Here is a 12541-nt window from a genome sequence, read left to right as displayed (position 1 = left end):
AATCAGGAAAGGGAGGAGGCAGGAAGGGAAGACAGGGGACAGGAAGTGAAAGAGAGGGAAGTTAGGTGACAAGATGACAGGGGAAGGTGGAGTAAGGGAATAGGGAGGAGAAAGGAGAGCAGTATGTGTGAGGTCAGGGAGAATCAGAGAAGGAAAGAAGCCAAAGTTGACTAGCTAATTTGCTTAAGGTCATAAATCTAAGAAGATCCATGAGAGGTTCCCAGCCATGTCTTTCTGGCATCAGAACCCAGGAGCAAACCAATTTCCTCACTGATCTGCTTGACTTTCGTTAAGCAGATTGAAAGAACTCCTCTTTCCCTTTCCCTTCCTTCATTCTTTTCTTTCTTTCTTTCTTTCTTTCTTTCTTTCTTTCTTTCTTTCTTTCTTTCTTTCTTTCTTTTTTCTCCTCATCTTCTTTCTTGGGCTGGAAAGTTAGGAGTTTCTCTTTCATACTCTAAAGTGAAGTTTCTCTCCATTCTGACTGAGATTCATTTTTCCCAATTCTCACAAGGTTTCTAGGTCCCCTAATCTACTGCAAACTTCTGCTTTAAAAAGTGGGACAATGCTATTTTCTAGTTAACCTATTTCTCAAGAAGCGAGGTGAAAAAAATAAAGCCTGTGAAGCCAAATTGAGTCCTATAAACGGAAGGTAATGTTATTACTGGATTTAGCTTTTGCTTTTTAAAATATTGTTGTCTCATGTTCCCTTCTCCACAATACCAACCAGGTAGGTGCGGTGCCCATTCAACCCAGTGGTAAGTCAGCACTACCAAATTCACCAGTGCATTCTCATCACTTGGTCTGTGCTCAACCTGAAGTGACTGGAGCATGCCCCTCACAGCACAGGACACTGAGGCACGGAGAGTGGGTAAGGGAACGCCCAGGTACCAAAGAACATAGCAAGTTGGATTTCACTACAGGTTAATGGATGAAGAGGCCAAGATCTTAGATGCCCCCCTTAACCCTAAAAAAACCTATGGATGGCAACCTACCTCCTTTGCCATCAACCTAGTTCAAAAAACAGGAAAATGGATTACCAGAAGCATGTTTTTCACTTGAGCAAATTCAACTCTGAAACAACTCCTTTTGAATACCCCCAATTCTTAATTTATTCATTCATCCATCCACTATTTGGCTTTTGGAGACAAGTTCTTAGTATATTGCCCAAGGTGTCCTGAAGCTCATGATTCTCCAGGATTATATTTCTGAGCACCACAAACTTCCTTAACAATAAAAAAGAACATTATTTTATTCTAATGGGTAAGAAAAAATGTTATGAAGTAATTTCTCCAGTTCTTGGCTGGGAAAAGAAAGATATCAAACCTTCCTGTAGAGAATTAATTATCAAATATGTATGAACACTTTACATATGGTATGAAATATGATACTGGTATTTGCTTGGTCTCTAATTTTCTGGGAAGTTTCTGTACTGATATTCAAAGTGGCTGTACCGGTTTACACTCCCACCAGCAATGCAGGAGTGTTCCCTTTACGCCACATCCTCTCCAGCATAAGTTGTCATTAGTTTTTTAGATCTTGGCCATTCTTACAGGTGTAAGATGGAATCTCAGAGTTGTTGTGATTAGCATTTCTCTGACGGAAACAACCTAAATGCCCCTCAACCAAAGAATGGATAAGGAAAATATGGTACATTTACACAATGGAATACTACACAGCAGAAAAAAATAATGACATTTGGATGGATCTAGGAAGCATCATATTGAGTGAGATAACCCAGATTGAGAAAGACAATTATCACATGTACTCACTCATAAGTGGCTTTAGACATAAAGCAAAGAAAACCAGTCTACAATTCACAGTTCCAGAGAACCTAGACAACAATAAGGACACCAAGAGAGACATACATGGATCTAATCTACATGTGAAGATAAGATCACCTGAGTAAATTGGGAGGCTGGGGATCATGGGAGAGGGTAGAAGGGGAGGGGAGAGGGTAGAAGGGGAGGGGAGAGGAAGGGCGGGGAGCAGAGAAAAATGTATAGCTCAATAAAATCGATAAAAAAAATTTAAAAAGCACCATGACCAAGAGAAACTTGTGGAGGAAAGGGTTTTTTTTCATCTTACAGGTTAGAGTTTGTTGTTGAGGGAAGTCAAGGCAGGAGTTCAAGCAGGCACTGAGTCAGAGACCATGGTACAATGCTGTTTTCTGTTGCTACCTTTCTTACTAGCTGGGCCCTCCTCTAAAAATTAACGCTTATCAAGACAATGCTTCATAGACATGCCCACAGGCCAATCTGACGTAGGTATGTTTGCAAATGAAGTGATCTCTTCCCAGGTAGGTACAGTAGAATACCAAGGTCACCCATCACTAATCATTCTTGTTAACAGGCTTTGGTAAAAAATTTGTTCATATATGATACTCATAATTTCTTTGCAAAATTGCAACTGTTGGGTGGGTAAAACCCTTGTTTCATTACATTTCATTATCATCCTATTGAAAAAAGATTAAAGTTCAATGGCTTTAACATGGAACTAGAATAAAAGCAAGATGAAGATTTATGAGTTAGCCCCCAGAAGCACAGGACCAGTGAAAGAGGTAGGGCAGGCAATATCTTCCTTCAGTGGAAAGCTGTTGTACTGCACTGCTGGATTCCCTACTCCACTGTTCTAAACTGTGAAAATGACCAAAAGAAACTTGTGGAGGAAAGGGTTTGTTTCATCTTACAGGTTAGAGTTCGTTGTTGAGGGAAGTCAAGGCAGGAGTTCAAGCAGGCACTGAGTCAGAGACCACAGAGCAATGCTGTTTTCGGTTGCTACCTTTCTTACTAGCTGGGCCCTCCTTTAAAAATTAACACTTATCAAGACAATGCTTCATTGACATGCCCATAGGCCAATCAAGGGGAAATCTCAGCAGAAACACCCTAATTCTGACCATATGCTTGTGTGGGCTCACTTTCTCTGCCCCTCATTACCACCTGAAGAATTGTGTCCTCCAGTTCTGTTCCATCTGTAGATAAGTTAGGTGGGAAGCTGGCCTCCCTCATCACTTGTCCAAGGCCACTGCACTAATAACCAGTAGAGATGATGATTACTCATCTTGGCTCAACATCCATCATCGTCCACTCAAACTGCTATGCTTGGAAAACAGTAGGCAGCTGCTTGCAGTAACATCTGCCCAGTGTTACCATCCCACCATACATAAGAAATTAGAGGTTTTGGAGAAAACATGGGATTTGAAGAAAAGCAAGGGACTCAAAAATCTTGGAAAAAAACAGGCTTACATCTACAACATTTTCAATGCTGAGATCCACCTTAAACTATACACTCATTTTGTATCTTGTGCTTTATCTTACAATGAATTTATATTTTCTGTTTTACTCCATAAACACCTATTTTAGATGCAAAAATGTTTCAAGATATTTAAAATAGAGTCAACCTAATATCTCCAGTAGTTCTTCCTTGCCTATCAAACTCCAAATGCCCTATCTCCCGGGGAATGACCATGGTATAGGTAAGGAATTATGTCCCTAGTGTAAGGATGATAAGAATCGGAGCCTGGAGGTACCAACTTTGTAAACAACAACTTTCATACCTCAGAATAAAAGGTAATTCAGTGAGCCTCTGGATTTATTTATATAGTTGAACGATAAAAAGTACAGTGGCTGACCTCTAAAGGTGCATCTCATCAAGGACGTGATTTCATTCATCATAAATTTTACCCTATTGGGAAGCCCTGGGGAGTGGAGGCGGCCTGGCACAGGATGTACAATCCTTCCTGCTGGGAAATAACTTCTTGCTCTGCTATTACCATCTTTCCACATCGTTCTTAAGAAAAATTAGCTCGAATGAAATATAGAAGTTTAATGAGATAAGGGTGAGTGATATAAATAGGTGTCTGATAAACTGACTCATGGGTAAGGTATTGTTTGTCTTAGAGAATGTTCCTTCGAGATGATTCTCTTATTTTGTGCTCATAGTCTGTATGTTTCCTTGTAAACATGTTAACTGTGGCCTCAAGAGTACAATATAGAAGGGCTAGAGATGTAGTTCAGTGAGAGAGTATTGCCTAGTAGTCACCAGGACCTGAATTCTATTCCTGACACTGACAACAAAAGCAAAATCAGAAGTGAAAAGAATCTTTCTTTATGGAAGCACTGTAAGTGTTTGAAGAGAAGCAGGGTACTTTCTTCTTGACTTGCTTTTCTCCATGTTTTCTAAGTTCCAATTCCAGGAAAAAAAAAAAACCACTGTCTTCCTTTCACTCTTAATAATCATAATTTAATCCTAAATCATACAGTGTTTGAAACTGCATGTAGATGAAGTCATGGAGAAAATCGTAAAATATTTCACACCTGAAACGAATCTTTTGCATGAGGGACAGGAGAAATTGTGAGTTCACGGCTGTGTAATTGCTATTGATCACAATGCGCTCATGTCTATAGTGGGCAGACCTGCAGCCTTGTAAGGCTTGCTTCTGAAAGTCAGCACTTGCTGTGGGTGACAATAGGAAATGGGCAGAAAAGGATTTAGTTTTATTTTTCATCTTATAACTGTGACGATGCTGAACGCCTAACAATCTAGCCTGCCTCTGTTTCTCTTCAAGATTAATGTCCTACTTGTAGTCTGTCTCAACGAAGAAAATCATTAAGGATATGTAGGAAAGAATGACAGTATTCAGAAAACAAAGGTTTGCTAAATGCTGCTGGCATTTGTTGGTAGCACAGAACACATTGTTCAGATGTCCTTGTACACTGTCGTTAAATAAGGAATGGACTCTTTGTTCTTCAAGCCAAGAGACTACAAATCTCTAGATCTGAAATGCCAACCAGTTCCTAGTCCCGTATCTGCCTTAGCTTCCCAGGGAAATGTGGGGGAGACCATAATTCATGCCATGGGAAGTGGAGGTTCATTTTGAATATTATTAAAGAGTCAATACAAATAGTTTCCAATAGTAATCATCAGACAGGAATTTAAGACAGCCCACTTTTATGATGCAATTATTAGATTCAATTAATCTCTGAAATTTCTAGTCACATTTAAATAGAATAATGTTATTTAGTCAATCTATGAATTATTATGAAAGCCATTGGGATCTTATATGAACACATTATGTAACTTGTGAGAACTGGCGTTACTTTGGGACAATACTGAAACTTCAACAGCATTCATAAGAATTGTGGCAACTTTGACTGAGAACATTATTTGGTTAGAACCCATCCTCAGGGTTTAACTCACATTGCAGGAAACCTCAAGGAATCCTACAACAACATAGCACCTAGATTTATATATGATAAAACTGAGGGTCAGAGACTGAGTAAATTACCTAAGCTATCAAGCTGTAGAACAAAGGTTAGACCTAGGTCCCATGCCTAGGCAAAACCCTAAATCAGGGAAAAGCAGTACACTAGACAGACTTTAGTGGAGTTCAAGCTATTGAAATATTTTTGATTCCAGCCATTTCAGATTTTGGTAATGAAACTAATTGAATTTATGCTTTTTTTGAAAGTTGTAACAAGAAAGACAATGTAAGGGAGACAAGTTTTGCCAGTAGTCCCAGCTGTGCCACAAAAGGCCCACTAATAACATTGGTAAAGTTTTAATTTCTATACAGCTAAAAAATGAGAAATGCTTATAATCTCAGCACACTGGAAACTAGGGAAGAAGATTTTAAGTTAAGGCAAGCTTAGGTATCATAGGGAGACCCAGTCTCAAACTGACAAAATGGAGTTGCTCACGCCAGCCCTTCCAACAGCACTGAAAAGTTGAGAGGTTAAGGAGAAATGGTTCTTACGCACAGTACCTGACACCAGCTGAATGTGTCCTCACCCTGGTTTCTACTTGTATTGTTTATTAGATCTGTTTTAGATGCAGACAAGTTTCAACAAGAGTGAGGTTTTAAAACAAAAAGTATGGAAATGTAGTTAACCTCTCTGATGGTAATGCATATTTTCTAAACAGACATTTATACTCTCTTTGGCTAGGAGACGATTGAAAAAAAGGAATGAAAAAGAAAAACCAAAGAATTCCCAGGAATCTCCTAAGAGAAGTTTGCAGCCTCATAGGCACCCAGAAGAAGAAGTCATCTCCCTCAAAAAGATTTATCGTTTGTCAGATGACCACACAGGCATAGTGACTTTGAAGGAGCGCTTGAATCTGAAACAGTGGTGGCAGAGGACCACATCTTGGTTAGACTGATTCACTATACACATCTTTTGCTGTCTATTGAAACTCTTCGTTCTGGGCAGGACCCCAAAGATAGATTCGTGTGTGTGTGTGTGTGTGTGTGTGTGTGTGTGTGTGTGTGTGTGTGTGTGTGTGTGTTGGAGTGTGTCACTGGATCTCTAACGTCATCTGAGTGTGTCCACCTTAAACAAATATTTTTTTCTGCTTTCATTAATTAAAAAATAAAGACAAATGCCATTGTTTTTGAGCATCTCTCCCCTAAAATAGAAACATTTAACTAAAACTTGGGGCATTAAGAGTGCCCTATCATAGTACGAGCTCAAGACAAGTTTTGATGCACTCAACTTTAATTCTGTTTTACTATTGGACGAAGTTTCTCTGGTTAACTCTGAACAACTTAGTTACTTGTTTTGCTGTAGCAAATACTTTTAGAGTTCTGATTTTGCAGTTTCCACAGCGTGTAAGGCGGGTGGGGATGGCTGAGTACAGATTTGATCTGTTGGACGATACCATCTATCTGCACTAATAGCCTGGAACTGATGAGTTAATAAAAACTCTGTACAAAATTAGCAAAACTGGAATATAGCAAAGGCATTCTGCATCTGGTATCACTGTGTGTGTGAATTCCACAATATATGAATATATAATTCAGATAATGAGGATGCAAAGTACGGACCTGATGGGGAGAAAAGAGATGGTTTTTGTTGTATTTGTTTTTGTTTTATTTGAGTGAAAAAAGCAGTGACTCATTTTATAAGCGGTCTTGAGAAGTTCACACAGTCCTACCCTGCTGTAATTATTCAGGTCATTTCTAGTCTAAGCGCCGTCCCCCACTTTAAACTGAATGTCTCCGTAGATTAAGTGCCTTCTTTACTTCTTTACTATTAGGAATTCCTTTAATAGCTTTGCTCATATTGCTCAGAAAGCACTAGACTGAAAATTGGGGTATCGTTAAACAGAATGGGAAGCGAGGGCACAAAGAATACAACAGAAAAATGAATCCAGCAAGATGGAAGATTGTGCGTCAAGTCATATTTAGACTCCAGAGAGGACAAAACACACTTGGAACACCATGAACTAGGACTCGAAGCCATTGCCGAACAAATGCTATTTAGAGCTAACCTAAGCAGGCCCCTAAAGGACAGCCAGCGGCAGTCAGAGGAAGTCATCCTGGAGCTGACGAGGCAGATTTTGAGAATACACAAGACAAGGATCACTTCCTCTTCCTCATCTCATCAGCCCTTAAATTGGTACTCTCGTGAATTAATCAGTCACTACAGATTCACTTGGCAAACATCTTGTTTTTGGCACTGTTTTTAGCAGTGTAGACTATGGGAAGAGATGAGAATCACATAGACTTGTCACGTGAGCAGTTCAAAGGGTCATGGGGACATGGGAGAAACCCATTCTAACTACTTAAAATATAAAACACAAAAGTTGAAAAAAAAACAGGGCAAGAATAAAATCAAGAGGTATAGGTGTTAGGAGACCAGTACTACTTGACTTACTGGCTATTTGCTTTTGAAAAGGAACCTGGTTCCTCTGGCTTTCTAACTTGGACGAGGCAATAGCAGTGTTATCTCACAGAGCATTTTACTTGAGTCCGTACTCACTGTTCATCGGGGCTTCAAAAAGAGGGCAAAGGAATACCACGCAGTGTCATACTTGTGGGAAGGTATGTAGGAAGGATGTGAGTCACTTCTTGAATGACTGAATCTCACTCTGAGGCCAACAATTCTCAACTGACTAGTTCATCTTTTCTCCAGCTTGGTTCTCTCCTTTCCTTCTGTATTTTATCTGTGTCACTGGTCACTCAATGGGCAGTGTACTAAGGTTCTCTGGAAGTCCGTACAGAAAGCCTCTCACAATAGCTTAAGAGAAACCCTGAATTTCCTTTCAGATTAATGGCACAGAAGGAGCAATGAGGCAGGCCAGATGAGAAACTTGAACTGGGAACTAAGAATATTGAACTACATGAATGAATGCCATTGCACCTGCCTTTGATTGACAGAAGCCTCGTGTCTAGCAGCAAGATGGGTAGATGAAATGCAAGAATGTCCTGTGAAATGACAGCCTGAAAGACTTTACTAAATCCCAACTTGATGACTACCAACACAAAGAGAAAACAATGCTGCACACGAAAGGAAGGGACGGTAGGCACCATTTAGTCAAGAGGCCATGAGGCCTCTTAGGAGTTGATGGTGCCACAGAGAACTGTCAGTGTCCCTTTGTAAAGGGGTCTAGAACAGAAGTTGGCAAATACCAGGGGCTCCAGAACATGGACATGAGCTCAACAAACTGATAAGTGAATAAAAAACCAGATGCATCTTTATGAAAAAGAATACCTACTTAGGGGGCTATTGTACAAACCCACGTAGTCATTTTAATAGAACATGAAAGCTTTGGATTTGTGTGATACCCAGAGATGCTAGAAGATGCTCCACTGCCCCATAATAGACTGAATGACTAAGATTTCATGGAAGAGCTGCACTCATCCCTACATTCAATATTTATTAGTTTGCATGGGCCAAGCACTTAATGCTAAAAGATATGGAAAACTTTTGTTGTTATTTTGAATTCAGGGCTGTTGGATCTATCAGATGAACCTACCTGTGTTGATTTCTATCTCATCACTACAGCCCATGATCTAATTTGTGAATCAAGCGTTGAATTTGAGGGGTGTTACAGTTTGGTTTCCATTTTCTCATAAGACTATATTGAGTTGTATAATACAGGTATTGGCTACTCCAGGTTTATTGTCACTGGTTAGGGGATGATCTTCTGGAAGGAGATTAGATTATAGTTGTAGATTATAAATCAGGGTTGCTATTAGTCTACAGAGCTAGACTGACTGAAATACCATGCACAGTCACCATGTGTGAAATTATGATGCAGAACGTCTAAGAACCAGACCACTCTCATCATGTGCTCAGAATCCACACTCTAATGGTGCATGCAGGGAAAAGCATTTACCTGTTGGGGAATTGCTCGGGCCAGCTTACCTAAGATCAGAAACACTGTATACATCTATACTTTCTATACAACATTCATTTTGAAATATTTAACTTTTAAAATTATTAGGATTATTTTTTAAAGGGGTCAATTATCTGAGTCAAACAAACTGCCACTTTTTTACTATGATAGAACTGGCATAGGATTTAACAGATCCTAAACAGTGAAGGGTATCATTAAGCTGGAATGTCATGCGTAACTCTATATATATTTGTGTATGCAAATATATTTGTATAAATATACATATGACTATATAAAATACATATCACAAGCCTATAGAGTACATAGAGTTGGGAACAGAGTCCTTTTCTAAGATACAAAATAAACTGACCAATCTAAATGGAGGCTTAACTTAAAAAGTATTCTCTTGTTATCTGAACACTAGTTATAGTTTCCTTTTTCATAAACTGTGATGGCATAAATTTAATAAAGCTTCGAAGGCATTAGAGATTATTTGAAACATTGGGAATTTTCAGGTAGCTTCACACCAAGATGGAATTGGTATGCTGGTGTGTGTGTGCATACTAGCAGAATTTGGGAACAGATATGAGAGTAGAACACAGAGCAGCCCATCAGCCATCAGAACTGACTGGAAGTTCTGTTCCACACAGGAGCATATTCCACATATAAAGATATAACTGCCTATGCCACCATCCTATCTGCAAAAATCAGATAAGGAATTTTTGGTTTTTTTCTACACTGGTTCAGATAGAAATAATTTTATGAGGTCAATACAGGCAAAATTACTGATAAAATGCCATGAAGCAACTTGAAATTTCCAATTTTGAATGAGACTTTCCTCAAATGCTTTGTAAGCACTCGGTGTGTGACAGGCACTGGCTTCAATTCTGGGAGGAGAAGAATCTATACAGTTACAGAGTTCAAGGCAGAAGAACAGAAAATAAGAAAATATTAGTTCCATTTTCTAACATTCCTTCTCACCTCTCTTTGAGAAATTACAAAATATCAGAAGACTAAGAATAAAATACTTAAATATATTTGATGGTAAATTAGAAGTTTGTACTAACAACAATGAATGGGGAAAGCAATTGCATTTAAGAGACTGTTGCCTAAGGAGAAAATGCTGGAGATTCATAGGGAATATCAAACTTTTCTTGATAAAACAAAGAAAGAAGAGTTTGATGAACATAAAAGAAAACTTAATATACAGATTCTGGTTCAAAACAAAATCATTATAACTTCACATGGTCTGGAGAGTATCCAGACACCAGTTTTTGTGTCTTGTGCTGTTAAGATTCAGGACCTACGGCTATCCCATAAGAACACAGAATTCAATTAGGTGAAACTTAAATATGGCAATCTTTAGAACATTTAGGAGATCCTAAACTGCAGAGAACTTCATGATTACGTCCAGTATGAGAACTTTGAGAACAGCCTGAACTTTAGAGAATATTTGGATTTTTCAGTTGTTGAAAGAAGCACATCTCTTGAGTTTCCATGCCAAAAGTAATATAGTTTATAGGGGAAGTTCATTGTGATTTTTCATAAGGATTAATTTTGAAGAATGTTCTCTCATTCTTCATTTGTTATCTCAAAACTCCCAAAGCACATTACATCAAAAGAACCAACTACATTAACACACTTCTTCCAGGCCTTGTTCAAGTCCCCTCAATCTATCAGTCCTCGTTAGTCTCAACACCCTAGCTGGACAAATTGTAAGTAAAGAAATTATCTTTACACTCTAAAATAAGAAATATTCCTTCATTGCATCATTTTGTGTCACCTCTGGTTCTATAAGACATGTTTACAGATCTGTATGCAAGGCACCAGTACTGAAGAAGTGATTTCACCTCTGAAGAGAGTCTACAACCTGGAGTTTATTCAAATCAGCAAAGGGCATAAAACTGAAAGCTAACTCATGAGCTTTTAATTCGTCTATCAAAACCACATGGCCGAGACATTCAAGCCACTCTGGGTACATTTTGTGTACCAACCAGTAACTAGAATCTGCTGGTACTCTCAAATATTAGTATAAAAAGTATCAATGATATACATTTCAATCTTAGTGCATGCCACTGTTAGAGACTACTGTCCTTGTGGTATTAATTTGGATCGTGATTGCTCTTTTTCACTGATCAAAGTTTGGGCACATTAAGAATCCAGAATTCATATAAAGTAAAGAGAAACAGACCCACATTTATTCGAGCAAGAGCTACAGAGAGGATACATCTTTAAATATACAGAATGCCTTTTTTTTTTTGTTCTAATGAAAAGACAAGAATGAATGAGATGAAATACAGAATCCCTAAGTAAATAAGGCATCTTCCTTACCGGAATGAATGCATGCTGCATAGCCTCTTCACATTGTTTCAAGGAAGCAATCGTATCCCACAAGAGCTGGTAATTCTCAGCTCGGGAAGCACTCGTCCGTTGCATATCGAAAGCCGGTAACATTCAAACTGAGCTCAAAGAACCCAGTTGAAGAAGGAAAAAAAACCCCGCAGATCTGTTACATAAACTTCTTAATTAGATCGGCTACACAAACTGCTATCTTAAGACTTTAGAAAAAAAGTTAATCAGACCGTTTCTTTGGGGGGAATAACTGGGCATGGCTTGAATAGAGGCAGATGTTGTCATTGGGAAGTATTTTCATTCCCACACTTGTGAGAAGCAATCGTATCAGAGTTCCCCTGTCTTCATATGGGTCTGGCAAAACTGCACATACCATAAGTGTGTGTGGGGGGGGAAGAAGTAGGAGGGAGAGAACGGTGAGAAATTCTTCTACCACAAGCTTTCAGTGGCAGGGTACAGAGGGAGAATTTGAGAGGAAAATGGCAGCAAATGGATAATGTACACATGTGTATGTATCTAGGCAGGTGCCTGCACTTGTCTGCTATGTGAGAAACACATGTACAGGGTCTTTAAGTTTCTCCAAATCTCATCTAAGCTAAGACAGAACTGATGTAATTCTTCTGTAGTGGCTTATCGCCTTTCAACACCACAAGTTCACTAGTCAGAAAGCTTATGATATCAAGTAGGGCCAACTGTATATTTTAGAACTGAAAAGTAGTTAGAAGAACTTCATGCTGCTTATGCATAGGAAAACAGTCATATTTACTTCTTGTTTTAGTTAGCATTCACAGAGTCAATGTAAGGGCAGCCATGATTCTGTGCATTCTTGGGTTCTAAGAGCTGTCTTCACAGAGCTAGAATGTATTAATTCCAAAGAGATATGTCTGTGTACTTTTAACAACAAAAAGACTAGAATACTCACTATGCAGAATATGAATAGATTTGCAAGTTGTATTATATTTTGATTTTTCTCTCACCAAAGACAGCAGCCTGCCACAGTCCCTGCAGTCGCTAAGGGTTTGGTGAGATAGGGGGAAAGCATTTTGAAAGAAATGCTGAGTTATAGCAAGAT

The 12541-nt window shown here is 38.8% G+C and overlaps 1 protein-coding gene across 27 annotated transcripts in view; it reads right to left on the bottom strand.

The window, feature by feature from the left end:
• Dlg2 (discs large MAGUK scaffold protein 2) overlaps positions 1-12541 on the bottom strand; it is a 1777227-nt gene that overhangs the window by 656726 nt on the left and 1107960 nt on the right. For 2 of the 27 annotated variants that reach the window (XM_048435190.3, XM_048435193.3), the window contains exon 1: positions 11449-11821. The exons of 24 other annotated variants lie outside the window; for them this stretch is intronic. In XM_048435190.3, the coding sequence (XP_048291147.1) occupies positions 11449-11571 (123 nt within the window). In that variant the 5' untranslated portion in view covers positions 11572-11821. Of the gene's footprint in view, positions 1-11448; positions 11825-12541 lie in introns of those variants that run through there. One more of the 27 variants, XM_085683019.2, reaches the window with a different exon arrangement.

Source organism: Myodes glareolus, chromosome 24 (assembly GCF_982192425.1).
Source record: "Myodes glareolus chromosome 24, mMyoGla1.1, whole genome shotgun sequence".
NCBI classification, from domain to species: Eukaryota; Metazoa; Chordata; class Mammalia; order Rodentia; family Cricetidae; genus Myodes; species Myodes glareolus.
The sequence above is the reverse complement of the archived record's forward strand: the minus strand, read 5'-3'. Positions and strand labels throughout refer to the sequence as shown.